The sequence below is a fragment of the Gracilinanus agilis genome, chromosome 3, assembly GCF_016433145.1.
Source record: "Gracilinanus agilis isolate LMUSP501 chromosome 3, AgileGrace, whole genome shotgun sequence".
NCBI lineage: Eukaryota > Metazoa > Chordata > Mammalia > Didelphimorphia > Didelphidae > Gracilinanus > Gracilinanus agilis.
The window spans coordinates 69,292,222-69,310,919 of NC_058132.1; the positions used below are offsets into that span (position 1 = coordinate 69,292,222).

Genomic DNA, 18,698 nt, shown 5'->3' on the forward strand with positions numbered 1-18,698 from the left:
AAAAAATAATTGGAATCTTCAAGAAAAAGAGAGCACTCTATCTTAGAATTCTTGATAGCCCAGAAGAGAAAAACTAGGCATAGCCTGAAATGCACCCTAGATTGTGTGAGAGCAGAATTCAAAGACTTCAGAGGAATACTGGAAGTATGCCTTAGTCTAAAATTCTATAGGGGAAGTCAGGCCAAGAAGGATGAAAAGTTGTCAAAAATTAAACCCTCAAGATGCAAACATAAACAGTTCCCACAAAGAAGAAAAGGGGGAATTGTATGAAGAAATCAAAGTGGAACCACAGGGAACTGATCAACCAACTTAAATCATTTAATGTAATAATAATAGTAATATGTATAAATACAAGGCCTGAGATTTCAATATAAGGAACATTGCAGGTAATTTGTTGCTCCATTTAAAAGAACCTTTTAAAGAGTCAACTAAAAAGTAATTGAAACAATTAATAACTCCAGCAGTTGTAGGATATAAAATAAACCCACATAAATCATCTGCCTTTTGGACTCTTCATACTAGCTTATTGAGATATTTTTGAATACTGAGTCTGTCACCCAATATTGATATTCCTCCCAAATTTGGCACCAGCGAATTTGATATGTGTGTTATCTATACTTCATCCAAGCAACTGATAAAAATAGATTAAAGAACATTTGACCACATATAGATCTCCAAGGCTCTTCTCAACAGCCCTACCTCCCAATTGATATTGGTCTATTAATGACTGCTCTTTGAGCTCTAAATCCATCTAACTGTACTTTTATTTAGCTCATTTCTCTCTGTCTTGTTCACAAAGATAATGGGAGTCTTTGTTAAATGCCTTGTTGAAATATAGATACACAACGTCTACAGCATTTTCCTGATATACCAGTTTCATAACCCTGCCAGTAGAGGAAATGAGACGTCTGGCATGACATGTTCTTGATGAGCTAAACTGGCTTTTACTGATCACAGTTTCCCCCTCTGAATGTTCACAGGCCATTCCTTTGATATGTTCTAAAATTTTGCCTAAACTACATAGGCTGTGCAATTGCTTCACTGGAGGAGAGCTAGATCCTGCTGCAACTTGGAAATTTATCCAAGTTTGATATTCTCTATTACCATTTACAGTCTGATAGAGTGGAAATACCTTCAAGATGCCTATGTCACCCCCTGGTTTGAAAGAGGGAACCATGTAGAGAAAGAAAAGCTTTCTATCTGCTTTGCTGTAAGAAGACACTTGGCTTTCATGAGAGCTGGTTGTATAAAATGAAATTCCTTGGATTTTGATGAACTGACTGAGGAACAACTCTACAATCTTACTGCTAGAGATGGAGAAATAATACTCAGAGTCAAAGAGTAGATCCAAAGAGGTTATTAGTTTTCCGAAATGGAACTATTGGTTACTTTTTTAAAAGTGTAACACCTCCTCAGCACCCAGCCAAGGGTGGCTGTGTGCTAAAAGATTCCATGAGTAAAACAACAACAATTTTGCCTAGAAGGAAAATTGTGAGGAGCAGAAGGAAAGTAGATAGCAAGGAAACATTTTTTATCTAGCATGTGACACATGGTACAAGCTGTTTTCAACATAGGATATCAAGGCCAGAAAACCAAAGTCATGTATTGCCCCAGGCACATGGGCTTCCCTACTCAAGTACCTCTCTCCTAACTAAGTTTTTGTATGGTCATGGATACAATATGAATTGGTAGGAGAGTATGACCCAAGTTTATGGGTACTTTTATGTTTGATTATTTTTTATTTCTACTGAATAAATGTTATAACTGTTCCTATTCTTGCCTTATCATTTAATGTATTACATGTTTAAGAGTTAATTGTATCATGAGGATGGATTTTGGTGTAAATACACTGGTAGGGTCTTGGAAATTACAACAATGAACAGTAGGAGTATATTCTTCCATACCTTGGGGGAGAAGAAAGGGAGAGAGATAGAGAGACAGAGACTGAGAGGGGGAGAAAGACAGAGACAGAGAAGACAGAGCCAGAGAGAGACAGAGAGGGGAAAAGGGGGAGACAGACAGGAAAGAGACAGAGAGAGAGCAGGACAGCCTAGGGGAGAGATATATATGGTTCAATTGAGACCACATTTCAATTCAATTCAGTTCAATTCAATTGAAGCCACTTTGGGTGCCATACATATGAATTACTACAAGTAAAATGAGCAGAACCTAGACAACAAATTGTGCAATAAAAACAAAAGTATAAATTATATAACATTTTAAAGGAAAACAATTGTATAACATCGAACTCTGATTAATACAATAACTAACCATAGTTCCAAAGTCTAATAATATGGCATGCTACCCACTTCTCAACAAAAAAAAATGAAGAATAAGATATAGTTTCACACAGTCAATGGAAATTTGTTTTACTTAATTGTGAATATTTGTTCCAAGAAGTTTTTTTCTTTTTTTCTGGGGATGGGGGATTTAGGTAGAGAAGAGCCATGGTAATGGTATTTTCAAAGAAGAAAAAAAAAGGGAATCCTAGAAATTTTTTTTCATTTCACAGAAAAGAAAAGAAAGGACAAAAAGAAACACAGATAAGCAGGACAGCTTTGAAAGTTACATATTGAATTTATTATATATTTTAAAAGAAAAGCAAGCTCTATATAATGAGATTTGTGGTTGGATATACAATACTCCTTATATTCTGTCATATATAAAAAATGTTCGCTTTGTTTAGGTTTTCTTAAGTTCAGAGTAAGAACAAATAATTTTTTAAAGAATCAATTATTTGGGCAACTAAGTGGTTCAGTCACTGGAGAGCCAAGCCTGGAGCTGGAATGCCCTGGGTTCAAACCTGGCCTCAGACACTTCCTAACTGTGTGACCCTGGGCAAATCACAACTCCCATTGCCTAATCCTGACTACTCTTCTGCCTTGGAATTGATACTTAGTATTAATTCTAAGATTAAAGGTAAGGATTATTTTTTTTTAAACTGAGGAATAAAATATTTTCTTGCTATAGTGAGGTTTCTAATGAGATTAGCTGACATAAATTTATTTGTAATAGATTTAGTCATCTTTCTTACATGATTTTCTTTATCTTCCTTCAGAATACATATGAACAGAACATGTCTTGCTTATGTCCAGCTTATATATTCAACTTTGACTAACAGACTTCACAACATTCATCAAAATAGAGGAAGACAGGGCTAAGAGCCAACTATGATGAATGAAAGCCACCCTTCAGATTAAATAAGAATGTTCAGTGGGGGTTGATGATTTCAAAATGATCCTTTATCTCCTTCAATAAACATTTCTAGCCTTATTTTTTAAATCCTTACCCTCTGTCTTTGACGCAATACTGTGTAATAGTTCCAAGGCAGAAAAATATTAAGGACTAAGCAATTAGGATTAAGTGACTTACCCAGGGTCACACAGCAAGGAAGTGTCTGAGAACTGATTCAAACCCCAGAACTGGTTTTCTGTCCACCCTAGAACTGGTTTTCTGTCCACCGAGCCACTTAGCTGCTCCTCTGGCCTTGTTTTTAAAAAAGCTAATATAGTCAAAAAGTATTTATTAAGTACCTACTATGTCCCAAGCACTGGGTAATGTGGAAGCCATAAAAATTAATACAATGTTAGGTTGTATTGAAGGAAGCAATTCTCATACCTTAGGAAATGGAGGTATAAATTTGTGTTATTTTTCTGGAGCTATACAATTTGTCTTAAAATGGAAAGGAGAAATAATGAATCTCACATATTCATATGATTGCTTATACTTAGTAGCAAATGCCTCTCTAACCAAGTTATTTTGTTATAAATCAACATTTAGGAGAGGAAAAAGAAAGCATATACACAAAAATCAGGCACACAGAAAGTCTATTGACAGCAGATCCCATAAATCTTTAAGTCTGCATTCAATTAACTTGGGGTGAAGAAATGAAAGGAGATGTAGCAGCACTGAAGACAGCTTCCTAGTTTCCTCTTATAAACACAATGGTCCTAATATCTGATGTATATTGAGGAAAAGTTTCCCTTTTTTTCTTAGGGTTCCCAAAGAAGAGATTGATAAGGAAGTAATTTTATTTATTACCTCTTTGAGCATTATAATTGCTTGAGGATCAAAAAAGAGAGACATGAAGGGGGAACAAATCTAAATAAACCCATGGATGAATTATTGTGCCTCTTCTCATAGAGATAGAGACTTGATGTACCCTTGGATAGACTGAGAAACTCTCATAGAACCGGTAGCCCACTCCTCTGCAAGGTACTCATCGACTATTTTTTTTAACACTTACCAATCTTGGAATCAAAATTGATTCCAAGGCAGAAGAGTGTTAAGGGATAAGGGATGGGGTCACACAGCTAGGAAGTGTCTGAGACAAAATTTGAACCCAAGACCTCCTATCTCTAAGCCTAGCTCTCAATCCACTGAGTCACATAGCTACCCCATGGTCACTAACTATTAAGGCCCTTGATGGCAAAAACAAAAAGCAAGTATATTTTTGTTTGGTGGAGAATTAATTGATAAAGGCTAAATCATATGAACAAGCAGTTTTCAGAGAAAGGAACCCAAGTTGTCAGTATGAAAAAAAAATGTTTAAAACGTCTAACAATTGGGGAAGTGTAAATAAAAACAACCATGAAGTTCTGCCACATATATCTCATATTAGCAATATTGGCATGAGTGCCAGCGGGGCTCTGTGAACCAGATACATTAATGCATTGTTGGTGGAGCTATGAACTGGTTCAACCATTCTAGAAAGGAATCCAGAACTATGCCTGAAAAACTATTAAACTATACATACCCTTTAATAAAACAATACCACTATTGTGGTATTGCATCTATGCCCCCAAAGAGATCAAAGGAAGAGGAAAATGACCTAAATGTATAAAAATATTTATGGCCACCCTTTTTGTGGTGTCAAAGAATTGGAAACTGAAGTATTGCCCATCAAATAGAAAATGGTTGAACAGGTTATGATATGTAAATGTGATGAAATACTATTGTGCTATAAGAAATGATGAAGTGGATGGGTTCTGAGATACCTGGAGAGACTTGAATAAACTGATGCAGAGTGAAGTAAGCAGAACAAGTAAAATAATTTAAATTCAATCAACTCTGAAAGACTTAAGAGTTCTAGTCATCATGAGAACCAATTATAATTCCAGAGAACCTGATGAAACATTCTGTGCATCTCCTTATACAGAGCTAATGGTCTCAGAGTATAGTTTGAGATTCTTTCTGACCTTGCCAATATGGAAATTTGTTTTTCTCACCTATACATGTTTGTTACAGAGAGTTTGTATTTTTCCTTTCTCAATTGGAAAGTGAGGCAAGAAAGGGAGATAAATGGACTTTTATTTTTTAATTAATCCAAATAAATAAAATATAAATTTGTTCATGTCTTGATTCTCTGATTGAACTCTTTGATGTACTGACCCAGTCCCCAGTCTCTAAAGATATACTATAGATACAGTTAACAAGTTAATATTCTGGACTTTTTTTTAATCCCTTATATACCGGAAGATTTTATTTCTATGAGGACCAGTAGGCACTTACAAATGTGTGAAGAGATGTCTACATTTATCAGGCGGCAATATCAATTTGATTTTGTTTTAAGAGAAAAGGGAGAACTTGCAGATTAAAGTTTAAACAACAAGCATATCTTCATATACATTAAGGGTAGAGTCATAGCAGCCACAAACCAGATGTTTGTAAATGAAGTATAATAGTCAAAGTTTAACTGGTAATCCCACTAGCCTCTGCCCCTGCTCAAGCATGTGTCTAGTTCTAGATTCAGTTGTGGACTTCATACTTTAGAGGTGACATCAGTAAACTAGTGTGTCAAGAACGTGGCAACCAAAATGGTTCTCCATGCTTGGAATATTCTCTCTCCTCTATTCCACCTACTGACCTCTTTTTTGTTTGTTTGTTTTGGCTATTTACAGTTTACATGAAAATTATATATATATATGTATGTATATATATGTATGTATACACATATATATATATCTTAGATAATTGTACTTTATCGACTTGTCTTCCTTGCCTGACATTATCATATTTCTGTGATTTTTCATCTACTTTATGTGAAGAACTGCTAGATTACAATTTGTTCTAATGAGAATTTTGCAATCATAATTCTGCACTTTTAACTTCTTTGGAAACTCTCATTTTGTAAAAATAAAGGAAACCTTCAGAGCAACAAAAAAGTCCCAGATAAAGTCTCACCTTCTATAGGAAGCTTTCTAAACCCCTCTTTAATTGCGATGCCTTCCCTCTATTGATTATCTCCTATTTATTCTTTATATATCTTATTTTGAATATATTTGTTTACATGTCTCCCCCCTTAGACTGTAAGTGCCTTGAGGGCAAGAACTATCTTTTGCCTCTTTTTGTGTCCCCATTGCTTAGCAGAGTACCAGGCACATAGTAGGGGCTTAATAAATATTGATTGATTAATTTAACTTGAAGCAGAAAAGACTTGGTGGGAGGAACTGATAGGCATCTTCAAGAACTAGAAGGGATGTCTTGGGGAAGAAGGATTCAGAGTAGAATGGAAAGAGGACTAGATTTGATATCAGTGAACCAGAATCCAAATTCTAGCTCCAATACTTATTACTTAGATAATCTTGGTCAACTCACCTCACTATTCTGCCCCTTAGTTTCCTCTTCTATAAAATGAAAGTCTCTTTCAACTCTACATCTATGATCCTATGACCATAAGACCTGTTATATTTGACTGCAGAACACTGGAGTAGAATCAATGAAAAGAAGAATCAGGGTCAAATTTAGACCCTAGGCAAAGCAAAATTTCTTAATGATTAAGCAGATGGAGGTAAGAATAAGGACTGAAAATGAGGTCTTTAACACACACACACACACACACACACACACACACACACACACACACACACAGATTAGCACCCTCTTTGCAATCTTAAGAACATCTCCTAGAGTACTTAGAGGTTAAATGACTTGCCCAGGGTCACACAGCCAGTCTGTGTCAGAGGCAGGATTTGAACCTAGGTGTTCTGAGACCAGTTCTCTCTACACAATACCACATAGAACTGTTTGAAACTAGAAGGGGTTTCCACGAGAAGTATCAGATTCCTCCCTCATTGGTAACTTTCAAACAAAAGCTGAATGGCCATTGTCAGGTATTTTAGTAGAGCCACAGAGAGTAAGTTGTAGTGGGGATTCTTAGTCAGGTATGGGGTAGGCTAGATGGCATTTAAGGCCCCTTTTGACTAAGATTCTGGAATTCAGTGCTCCTCTGGATAGCTACTTTTGTTTCCCCTTCTTAAAAATGGGGACAATAAGACTGAACAAGGTGGAACTCAACAATCTTGTCAGGTGACTTTGAAGGAGCATTTGAGAGAGAAATTCTCTGCCTGGTGAGGTTATTCATAGCCTCTCTGCTGAGCTCCCTACCTCGAAAGACTTTAGATCTGAATTTGCATTTGTTGTTTCCAAAAGTAGAAATCGGGCTGGTAGACAGGACCTGTGAATGAAAAGAGGGGAATAAGGGGAGAAACAGCTACTTTCAACATGTAATTTGGGAACACATACGTTAGTTCCAAATATAACTGGCAAGGGAAGTTCAGGAGATGTTGCTTTATGCCCTCATTACAGGCGATTGCTTGCCATAACACTGCCTAGGAGATGTAGAACACCGGCACTGGACTGGCTGCATGGAAAAAAAAAAAAAGAAAAAGAATCAGGCAGGTCTAAAGTTTTTGAGAATTAATTGGTTCCTACCAAAGGATGGGGATGGAATGGAGCCTGCATCCCTGCCACTTAGGACTCCTCTGGTGGCAGTGGAATGATATTCAGATAGGAAGAGATTAAAGCCACTTTTCTTCTACTTGGTTTCCCACTTGGATTTCATTTTGGAGATGGATGTGGCATGATGGGGGTGCAGCCTTCCAGGGCTGCCAGCTCTCCTCTAACAGGCAGCATTCTGCTTGTCCTTGGTGGACAAAAAAGAAGGACAATCAGGGAGGAATATAAGGAGGCCCATATTGAGTGAGTATCTACTTTGGGTTCAGACCTGTGCCAAGATGTAGGAGGAATTTTTAAAAAAATGGAAACATGGCTTCACACCACCAAGAAACTGATATCTTAGTTGATAGAATACAGCTAACTTAGCAAGAATAATGAAAACAAGATGGGGGAGGTTGGGGAATAGAATTCATCCAGCTTATGCAGATTCAGGAAAAGGGTAGGCTATAGAAACACAGAATCTCAGAGCTGGAAATAATGGAAAGTAAGGTGTAAGAAGGCTGGAAAGGTAGGAAGGAGGCGGGTTATGAGCATAGGCAAAAGTCATCAAAGGATTTTATATTTGATGCTGGAGGTAATAGGGAGCCACTGAAGTTGATTGATTAATTGATTGATTGAAGGGATAGAAAAATATGGTCATATTTTCACATAAAGTAGGTCAAAATGATAACTGGATGAAGAGTAGACTGGAAGGAGAGAGACTCAAAGCAGGGAAATCAACCAGAAGTGACTGCAATAGTCCAGGACTAAAATGATGAGGGCCTACACCAAGGCAGTAGCAATATCAGAAGGGATGTATAGGAGAGATGTTAAGAAAACAGAAACAATAGGACTTAAAAATTGATTGTATATGGGAGTGAGAGAAAAGCAGGAGTCAATACATTGGTTGTGAGCCTTGGTACCTGGGAAAATGGTAGTATTCTTGACAGTAATAGGGTTAGAATGAGAAGAGATTTTGGAGAGAATGATGCTGAGCTCAGTTTGGAACATGTTGAGTTTTAGATGTCTATGAGACATCCAGTTTGAGATGTCTAATAGCTAAAGATATGATACTGGAGGTCAGCAGAGAGGCTAGACCAGTGATGGTGAACCTATGGTATGGGTGCCAAAGATGGAATACAGAGTGCTCTTTATGAGCATGCAGCCAGCCTCCCTCTCTATCTCCCAGAATTCATTACTAGAAAGGCAGAGGAACTCAGACAAAGATGCTCCCCTCCCCCTCTCCACCATGCCTGACATTTTTTCACCTTATCCGCCCCTCTGCCCTAAACCCAATGGGAATGCACAGGTGGGTGACTCACAGGCAACAAAGCTGGAGGGGAGCAGAGCACTTGGGTCACTCCCTTCCCCCTCTCTACTCTCACTAATGTGATAATGAAATTAAATTTACCTTGCCCATTCTCAAATCTAATCACCAAAAGTGTAAATAACTCCACTTAACTCACAAGTTGGGAGGTCTGTGACCCACGTGTGCTAGAGTGAGTGCCTCCTGGGCAGTCCTAAGAAAAGTGTCTGTTGTGATTGGACATGTAAACTAAGAGAAAGGCACAGGAAGTGACACAAAAGAAACCCCTTTAAAAGAGAGTGACAACTTCTTGTAGCACTTTTCTTGTTCGTGGCTTGAACTTGAAGGAGCTCTGGCTGGGACCTTGAGAGCTTGGACCTAGAGGAGCTCCAACCACTGGCTGAGATCTTGGACTAAGTGAGATTGCTGTTAATCTCTCCTTTGGAATTACACGTGGTGAGTGTAAAGACTAAATCTTCCTAGACTTTTCTAAAGGAACTGCTCTTTCAAAAGAGATTCTGTGACTGAAGCTCCTGTTTCATTTATCTCTAGCCCTCCAGCCTTGGGCTCAAAGCTAAGCCCCCTTCGACTAAGGACTAATTACATCTGCCTGAGTTGAACAAGGGGGTTGGGAGCAAATTACTCAGTGTATTAGATTACTTGTCCAGTCCTAGCCTCTCTCTCATTTTTTTATTTTCTCTTCCTCTTCTCATTTGTAAATAAACTTCCATAAAAGTCATTTTGACTTGAGGTTATTCTTTAATTGGGGATTGAAAATTATTCAATTCCCTGGCAACCAAACCTTTTAATATTCACCCAACCAAAACGCCTTTTTACCCCTTACACTAAGGACATTCCTCATTTCACCCGCCGTTCTGCCCAGCAGCCTAATGGGAGCACTTCCTCCCTCCCCTGTGTGAAGTAAAGGTTGGGGCAGAGTGCAACTGACACTTGATGTGGGCAGCAGCATAACATGCCATCTCTAAAAGGTTTGCCATCACTGGGCTAGACAAATAAATATGATAATTATCTGCTTAGAAATGATGATAGTCTCCATAGAAGCTGATTATATCATGAAATAAAATAGTATAGAGGAAGAAGAGAGAGTCAAGGACAGAGCACTAGGGGATAGAGAGTTTAGAAGAGAATGAGAAGGAAGTAGAGGTATCTATCAGACAGCCTTCTCAATGAATTAGCCTACAAAAGGGATGAGAAATATAGGGAAATAGTGTGAATAGAAAGATCAAGTGAGGGTTTTTTGAAGATGGGGACACATGAATATATTTGTAAATAGTAAGGACGTAACCGGTAGAAAGGGAGAGATTGAAGATAAGTGAGAGAATGAGGATGATAGAGGAGGAAATCTGCTGGAGAAGACAGGATATAATGGAATTGTTTGTTCTTGTAGAGGGATTTGCCTTAGCAAGAATCACCTCACTATGTAAGACAGATAATAAGGAGGAAATAGTATCTGAAGGAATGTAGATAATGTGGAATAAAGAGAAGAGAAGATCTTGGCAAATAGCCTCAATTTTTTCAGTGAAATATGAAACAAAGTTCTCATTTGAGAGGGAATGGAAATATCACAAATCTATCAATTAAGAAGGTATAAAATGATTGCCTTGCTGCAGTGAGGGCCTAGTTGAGAATATGTAACATAAATTGTAATCAGCACAATTTCATTTTCTCCAACACTGATTCTCTACCTCTCCTCACTCAACTGTACCCATCCTCCACAGTGCCACAAAAAAAAAAAAATTAAGACTTCTTTGGTGGTCAGGATAATTGCCTTCTCTATTTCCTAATTAGAAAAGTAGAAAAAGTAGAAAAAAGGGGGAATGGAAAGAGAAAGGCTGGAGTGAGGGCAAAATGAACATCTAATTTCCTTCACACACACACACACACACACACACACACACACACACACACACACGAACAAGGATATTCTAGCTTTATAGATTCAGATACAGAAACTATCCATTCATGGCTTCTTAACAGAAGGCCCATGAATTTGATTTTTTTGGCTTTCTTAATATGTTGATAACCATTTCAATAGAATTTGTTTCCTTTGGAATCCTATGCAATCCATTTACAAGCAGGGTTCTGAGAAGGGGTCTGTAGGCAGCACCAAAGTACCAAAGAGATCCATAACACCAAAAAGGTAAAAACCTCTACATTAATTCATTCATTCCTCTGAAAATGTGTGATTTTTTGTTCATTCAACCATTTAAGTCTCTACTGTGGCCAAAACACTATGCAAATCCCTAGAAGAGATAAAAAGTTTAGATAATTCAATTCAATCCAACAAGCATTTATTAAGTGACTATTGCATACAAGCTAATGTACTAGGTTCTAAAGGTATAGAGACAAAAGAAACAAAAATTCTCTTCCCTTGAGATGCATATATTCTACAAAAGAAGATACAGTGCTTGCTTATCCTCAAAGAACTTATAGTCTAGCAAGGTAATGACACCAACACAAGAACTCTTCCATGAGTAGTGCATTTGATTCAAACCCATTTCATAATCCTAGAGAACTCCTTCCAACAACACAACTTATCATCTTAAAGATTTGCCTGAGGCATAAAGAGATTAAACAAGTCTAATACTTCTATGTGTCAGGTACTAGCTCTGAACCCAGCTCTTCCTGACTCCAAGGCTGACTTTCCATTCATTGGGCTATGATGGTTCTTTTTTTTATTATTAAACCCTTACTTTCTGTGTTAGAATCAATACTGAGTATTTGTTCCAAGGCCGAGGAGTAATAAGGGCTAGGCAATGGAGGTTAAGTGACTTTCCCAGGATCATACATCTATGAAATATCTGAGGCCAGATTTGAACCCAGGATCTCCATCAGGCATGGCTCTCTATCCACTGAGTCCTCATTTTTTTTCTTTTTTGTTTAACTTGTTTTTTTTTTAAACCCTTGTAATTCGGTGTATTGTCTCATAGGTGGAAGATTGGTAAGGGTGGGCAATGGGTGTCAAGTGACTTGCCCAGGGTCACACAGCTGGAAAGTGGCTGAGGCCGGGTTTGAACCTAGGACCTCCTGTCTCTAGACCTGACTCTCACTCCACTGAGCTACCCAGCTGCCCCTTAACTTGTTTTTTAAGCCCTTAACTTCTATGTATTGGCTCCTAGGTGGGAGAGTGGTAAGGGTGGGCAATGGGGGTTAAGTGACTTATTTTCTTTCTTAGAATCAATTTTCCAAGGCATGAGAGTGGTAAAGGTTAGGCAATGAGGGTTAAGTGACTTGCCCAGGGTCACACAGCTAGGACGTGTTTAAGGCCAGATTTGAACCCAGTACCTCCACCCTCCAGGCCTGACTCTCTATCCACTGAATCACCCAGTTGTACCCTATACTTGACTCTATATAAGTGTATTTGAGATACAAAAGAAATGTCATTTGAGATCCTACGAGTTCTTGCAGATTAGGGGACCACAAGATTTTTTATAGTAAGGTGATGGAATAATAGAGGATAAGTAGGAATTCAGTAAGTAAAGAAGGGGAAGAGCACCTTCCAGGGAGAGGTTAACAGCTTAAGAGAAAGCATAGAGTTGGGAGACTGTAGAGTATGTTAGGGGCCCAGACGATGTTAAATACCCTTTTGAGAATCAGCTCCAGATCAAGCATAATGTAATGGAAAAAGGAATAGATATGAGCTAAGAAGTCCTGAGTTCAAATACTGACCCTGCCATTTAGTACTTGTGTGATCTTGGCCAACTTACTTAATCTTGCTGGGCCTATGTTTCTTATCTGCAAAATGTAGAGGTGAGAGTAGATAACTTTCAGGATCCTTTCCAGTTTTAAATTCTATAATCCATGTTTAGAAACTTTCCCACCCAATTATAGATCAACAGAAGCCAAAATTGGCACCCTCACTTTGTCAAGGAATCCCATTGGTTCTCCCAGTTTTCTCCCTTTGTGTAATGAGAGCAGATATGCAAATAAGGCATATCTGCCCCAAAAATGCATTAACCTACTTCCCTGACCCTTTATTAGATAGGTACCTATTGCAACCCTGAAATACAGTGTGATACCCTGGAAATAGAATTGGCTCTCCATTGAGGATCTGGATTCAAATTCCTCTTTTGCCCCTTACTGTGTGACCTTGGATCCATCACTTCAGTCTCTCTGGGACCTAGTTTCCTCACTCTAAAATAAGAAGTTTATGATACCTTCCACGGAATCGATGATCCTGCCTATGGCATGAGCCCAGAGAAGGTCCCATCCATCCTTCTACACCTCCCACATCTGTTAACGGTGCTAGAATTGCATTAAGAAAGCCTTGCTCAGACAGTGGTCATGAGTAAATGAAGCATCCTCCATGCTTGTGGCTCAGCCCTCCTGTTTGGAATGCCATTTGCATAAATTTATGTGTTATGGTCCAAGAGTCTCTGAATGCAAGTATATGTAAAAATAAAATTAATGAATTAGTGCGACTGACTGCGATGGCATTTAAACCAATATTCCGAGCACGACCCACAGAACACACAGACCTGATTTTTAAGCCAGTCAATTACATCACCTCGTGGGTCAGCAGAGCCAGAAATCCCAGCACCTGATCTGAAACAAGGCAAAGAGCATCCCTTGTCGTGTGGGCCCCGTCGGACACCCCTCGTCCCCACTTCAGTCCTACCAGAAATGTGAAACTGCCAGCGAGGAAAAAGCCCCTTTGATTTCCCTAGAAGAAAGCCTTTTCCTAATGTTGTGTCAATACATAACAATAAATCATGATAAAGGCAGTGCCAAGAATAAGAGGATGATGGATGCCCAATATCCTCTCAGAGATCCAGCTCTAAATGTTTTATGGACAAATTCTTACTCAAGTATTCCAGTGCCTCAGGAAGAGGGGAGAGATTTTTCTACCCCAGTTTGCTAATGGGTCGTTTCGGGCACAGAGGCCAACTGTGCCCCTGTCACATAGCAATTCGGCTAAGATAATGAACTCTGCTGCTAATAGAGTGTTGGGTCTATGGGACCCTGCAGGGGCCTTCTGGGATTCACCTACGAATGGCCTGGCCTCAACTGGCCAAAGAGCAAGATGCTGTCATTCTGGGGTTCTGCTTTAGCTTACGATTTTTGACTTCCTTTCTTTCCATGGCACATGTTAATTTCTGTTGTGCTGGAAAAGCAAAGCTAAAACAAATGAATGAATGAGGTTTTAAAATGAATGAATAGGGGGCAGCTGGGTGGCTCAGTGGATTAAGAGCCAGGACTAGAGATGGGAGACCTTACATTCAAATCTGGCCTCAGATACTTCCTAGCTGTGTGACCCTGGCCAAGTCACTTAACCCCCATTGCCAAGCCCTTAATGCTCCTCTGCTGTGGAGCCAATACTTAATATTGATTCTAAAACATAAGGTAAGGGTTTTTAATAAATGAATGAATAAGGGGCAGCTAGGTGGCTCGGTGGAGTGAGAGCCAAGCTCAGATATGAGAGATCCTGGGTTCAAACCTGGCCTCAGATACTTTCTAGCTGTGTGACCTTGGGCAAGTCACTTAATCTCTATTGCTTAGCCCTTATTTCTTTTCTGCCTTGGAATCAATACATAGTATTGATTTAAAGATGAGAGGTAAGAATTTTTTTAAATGAATGAAGGTATGAAGACTTTCCAAACATCATAGAAAAGTGAGAGCTGAATCCTTTACATTTTTATCATGCATTGTTGTTATTCTGTCTTTTCGATCGTGTCTGACTCTTCTTGCCCCCATTTGGAATTTTCTTAGCAAAGATATTGGAGTGGTTTGCCATTTGCTTCTCTAAGCTCCTTTTACACATGAGGAAACTGAGACAAATGGGTTCAATAAGCTTTCTAGTTGTTAAAACATTTAACTTACAGACTGATTTGTCCTCATCCTGGAAGGTTCCATAGGACAAGTAGAACATATTAACCATAGAATCTAATACTGAAAGGGACTTTCACCAACAACTAGCCCACTTTATTTGTTTTAAAGAGGAAAAAGGAAGTCAAATCCCAAGAAGTTAACCTGCTTGTCCAAGTTCACACCGTTATGTAGGGACAGATTTCCTTGCTTTATAATTGGGGAAGCTGAGGCTCAGAGATGTTAAGTCATGTAGCTGAAGAGTGACAGATATTAACTGGTTTGTGAATAATGAGGAAACTGAGGCTCAGAAAGATTCAGTGATTTGTCCAAGATCTAACAGCTAATTAGTGTCAGATGCCATTATCTCAGATTTATACTTAAGGAACTTGAGGCTGAGAGAAGTTAAGAGACTTAGCCAAGGTCACACAGCCTGTTGGAGGCAAAGCCAGGACCTGGACCAAGTTTTCTGACTCCTCAGTTCAGTATTGTATCCATTTGACCACACTGAGAAAAAAGAAGAAGAAAGTCGCATCCACCTTATCATTTAGATACACTAAAAAACAAAGATCTAATGATGGAGTCTTTCTCAATAGATATTAGGGATCTCTCTTGCCAACCAATATGTATCACTTGCTTCTTCTTCCTTCTGGAAGTGGCAAAGCCAAATTAACTCAAATGCTTGGAGCTTCTCCGCACAGCTCTTTGTGGGTCAGGAATTCCCAAAATCACCCCCAGCAGCCAACACTATCTACCACTTTAAGATTCTCAATGTGCTTTCAACATAGTATCTCACTTGAGATTCCCATCAAAAGTAGAAACAATCAGAAGCCCAACATTCAAAATCTGCCTCTGATGCTGGTTATCTGTGTGGCCTTGAATAAGTCACTTAACCTCAGTGGGTCTCAGTTTCCCCATCTGTAAAATGAGAGCATTGGACTAGATGGCCTCTGGGGTCTTTTCCAGCTCTGAATCCAGGAGTCCATTGATAAACCTTTGTGATAGGCATTATCATCCCCACTTTACAAAAGCCACAACTGAGACTCAAAGAGGCTCTAGTGAGTTCTGTATGGGCAGGCACTGTGATAGTCGGAAAGACCTCTAGTGTTGAGGAGATGCTGTTTGAAATTCCCGAAGGCCGTGCTCTGCTTTGAGGGGCTGGGAGGGAGAGAGAAGGGAAGGAACAAGACTTTTTTAAGTATCTACTCTGTGCCAGGTACTGAACTAAATGCTTTATAAATATTAATTCATCTGATCTTCACAATAATCCTATGTAGGTACTATTATCATACCCATTTTATAGTTGAGGGAACTGAGGCAAACAGAGATTAAGTTATTTGCCCAGGGTCACACAGCTAGGAAGTATCTGGGTTTGAATTTGAATTCAGGTCTTGCTCACTGCAGCTCCAGAGCTCTTTCCAGCTCAACACCAATATCAACATTCCCTTCCTCCCATCTGGCAGGATTGGCTGTGATCAGAGCTAATAAATGTCTAAAGAAGAATTTGAACTCAGGTCTACTTGACTCCAATTCCTGCCCACTATCTACCATAACACATGGCTGCCACATGGTCACTTAGTGACAGAGACAGAAACATAAAACTCCTGGCTCCCAATCCGGAGGGTGTTTTGTTTTGTTTTGTTAACTCTTATCTTCTGTCTTAATAGCAATTCTAACACAGAAGAGCAGCAAGGAGCTAAGCAATCGGGGTTAAGTGACTTGCCCAGGGTCACATAGCTAGGAAGTATCTGAGGCCAGATTTGAGCCCAGAACCTCCTGACACCAAGCCTGGCGCTCTACCAGTCTGAAGGGTTTTCTAGTGCACCAAACTACTCCTCGTGAGCTTTTACTAAGGGCTAGAGACCAGGGAGTCTCTCTCATTGCCTGCCCTTTTTCCTATCCATCAGAAGCTCATCATGGCAATGGGGCTCATGTGCTGGGGGAGGCATCCCTTCCTGCCCTGCAGCATCTCCTTTCTGTGTTTGCCCCAATCTCTTCTGGCCTTTGGGGACATGAGAAAGACTTCCCAGCCCGAATAAAGGCAGGCCAGATGTGCCTAAAGCAATCGTCCTTTTTCAGAGTATGTTATAACTCACACAAAGGAAGGCTGTAAGATGACACAGGAAGGATGGGAACGAGAGACGAGGAAAGATATAACGAGAGCAGCAGCCAGCTTCCCAGGTGTTTCTTGGACAATCTTTTAGGGAACAACCCCAATCACGTTTCACTTCACTCGATTCTCCATCCATCTCTTCCTTACCCTCACCTAACCCTTTCTTCTCCTGCCTACCCTACCCCCATCAAGTCTGAGACCTATGAACCAGGCTCAAGTCAATGCAATCAAAGCTCATGGATGGAGTTTCCCTAAGGCTCTGCTCACCAAGGGATTCTAAGAGACAGGGAGGGGGTGGGAGAATATCTATGGCATGAGGAATAGGAAAGTTGCTCAGAGAAATGAGAATGAAGCCTAGAGATGAGGGGTCCCAGGTTCAAATCTGGCCTGAGGAACTTCCTAGCTGTGTGACCCTGGGTAAGTCACTTAACCTCCATTGCCTAGCCCTTACTGCTCTTCTGCCTTGGAGCCAGTACACAGTATTGATTCTAAGATGGAAGGTAAGGGTTAAAAAAAAATACAAAGTGAAGCCGGGCAGATGCTGTTCAGGGAAATAATCTCAGAAATAGCTTTCGACCACACTTTGCTTTGCTTGTATTATATCAGCTTGCATTGGCTTATCTGTGCATGTTCTGTATCCCAGAGTAGGATGGCAGCTTCTGGAGGCCACGTTCCTCTTTGTAATTTTTGTCTCTGTGTCCCCAGAGCCCAGTGCCTAGTAGAGAGTAAATGCATTGAACTCCCTTACTAGACTTCACAGCCACAAAGTGAAATGGGGTTTTGGGGTGTTTTTTGCACCCGGCGTTACTGTCCGCAGAAGCTGAGGTCCAGAGACACGGGCATCTCAGCCCTCTGTGGTGCCAGGAGAGTCTCAAGAAGTCCTGTCCACATTAGGACCCTTGTCACCATCCCAGAGGTGACTTCTCGCTTGTCTTCTCTGGCAGTTCCTGCCCAGCCGCCTCCAACCTAAACTGAAACAGTGACGAATTGATTCCAAATAAATTTGAAGATGTTCCAGTCATTAGGACCCCTGCAAGAGGTCAGTGGAGCCAGGTGCCCACAGTCCTTTTTCAATCACAGCTCTGGTTTCAATTTGCAGTGAGTGTTGAAAGCAAAGAATGTTTGGATTCCTCGTTTTTAAATGTCACCATGAGGGACCTTGGAGTCCAGTGGATGGACTGAGGGCTGGGCGGCACCATAACTAGGTAGCTGAGGAAAGAAGCAAGGAGGGGGGAATGATCAAAGGCAGTTGCTTAGCTGGGCAACATCAGTGCCCTCTTCTCCCAGTCTGAAGAGACTCCATCAAAAGAGTGTCTCATGCCCACCCCTCGCAGTACCGATAGAAGATAATGATAGAATCGTGGAGGACACTTTAGTGAACTTTTAGTCCAGTTCTCTCATTTTACAGATGAGATAACTGAGGTCCAGAGAGGAAAAAGGATTCTTCCAAAGTCATACAGCTAGACTCCACCCTAAAGCTCCAAAGCCTTAGTTCCTAAACTCCTTCCATCATCATCCACTCTGGAGCCAGAGATGAATTGATTTAACTAAGACAGTATTGGTGAACCTATGGCATGTGTGTCAATGATGGCATGCAGAGTGCTCTCTGTGGGCACTTGACCACCCTCCCTTCCCTCACCCAAGCGAGGCAGAGGAACTTGGGCAGAGCTTCTCTCTCTCTCTCTCTCTCTCTCTCTCTCTCTCTCTCTCTCTCTCTCTCTCTCTCTCTCTCTCTCT

At 40.1% G+C, this 18,698-nt stretch overlaps 1 protein-coding gene across 1 annotated transcript in view; it reads right to left on the reverse strand.

Moving 5' to 3' along the window:
- Positions 1-13,541: 13,541 nt before the first annotated feature.
- The window catches only part of MATN1 (matrilin 1), an 88,755-nt gene continuing 83,598 nt past the window's right edge, over positions 13,542-18,698 (reverse strand). Inside the window, exon 8 of the mRNA XM_044668749.1 lies at positions 13,542-13,657. Within this exon, the coding sequence (XP_044524684.1) occupies positions 13,542-13,657 (116 nt within the window). The remainder of the gene's footprint in view (positions 13,658-18,698) is intronic.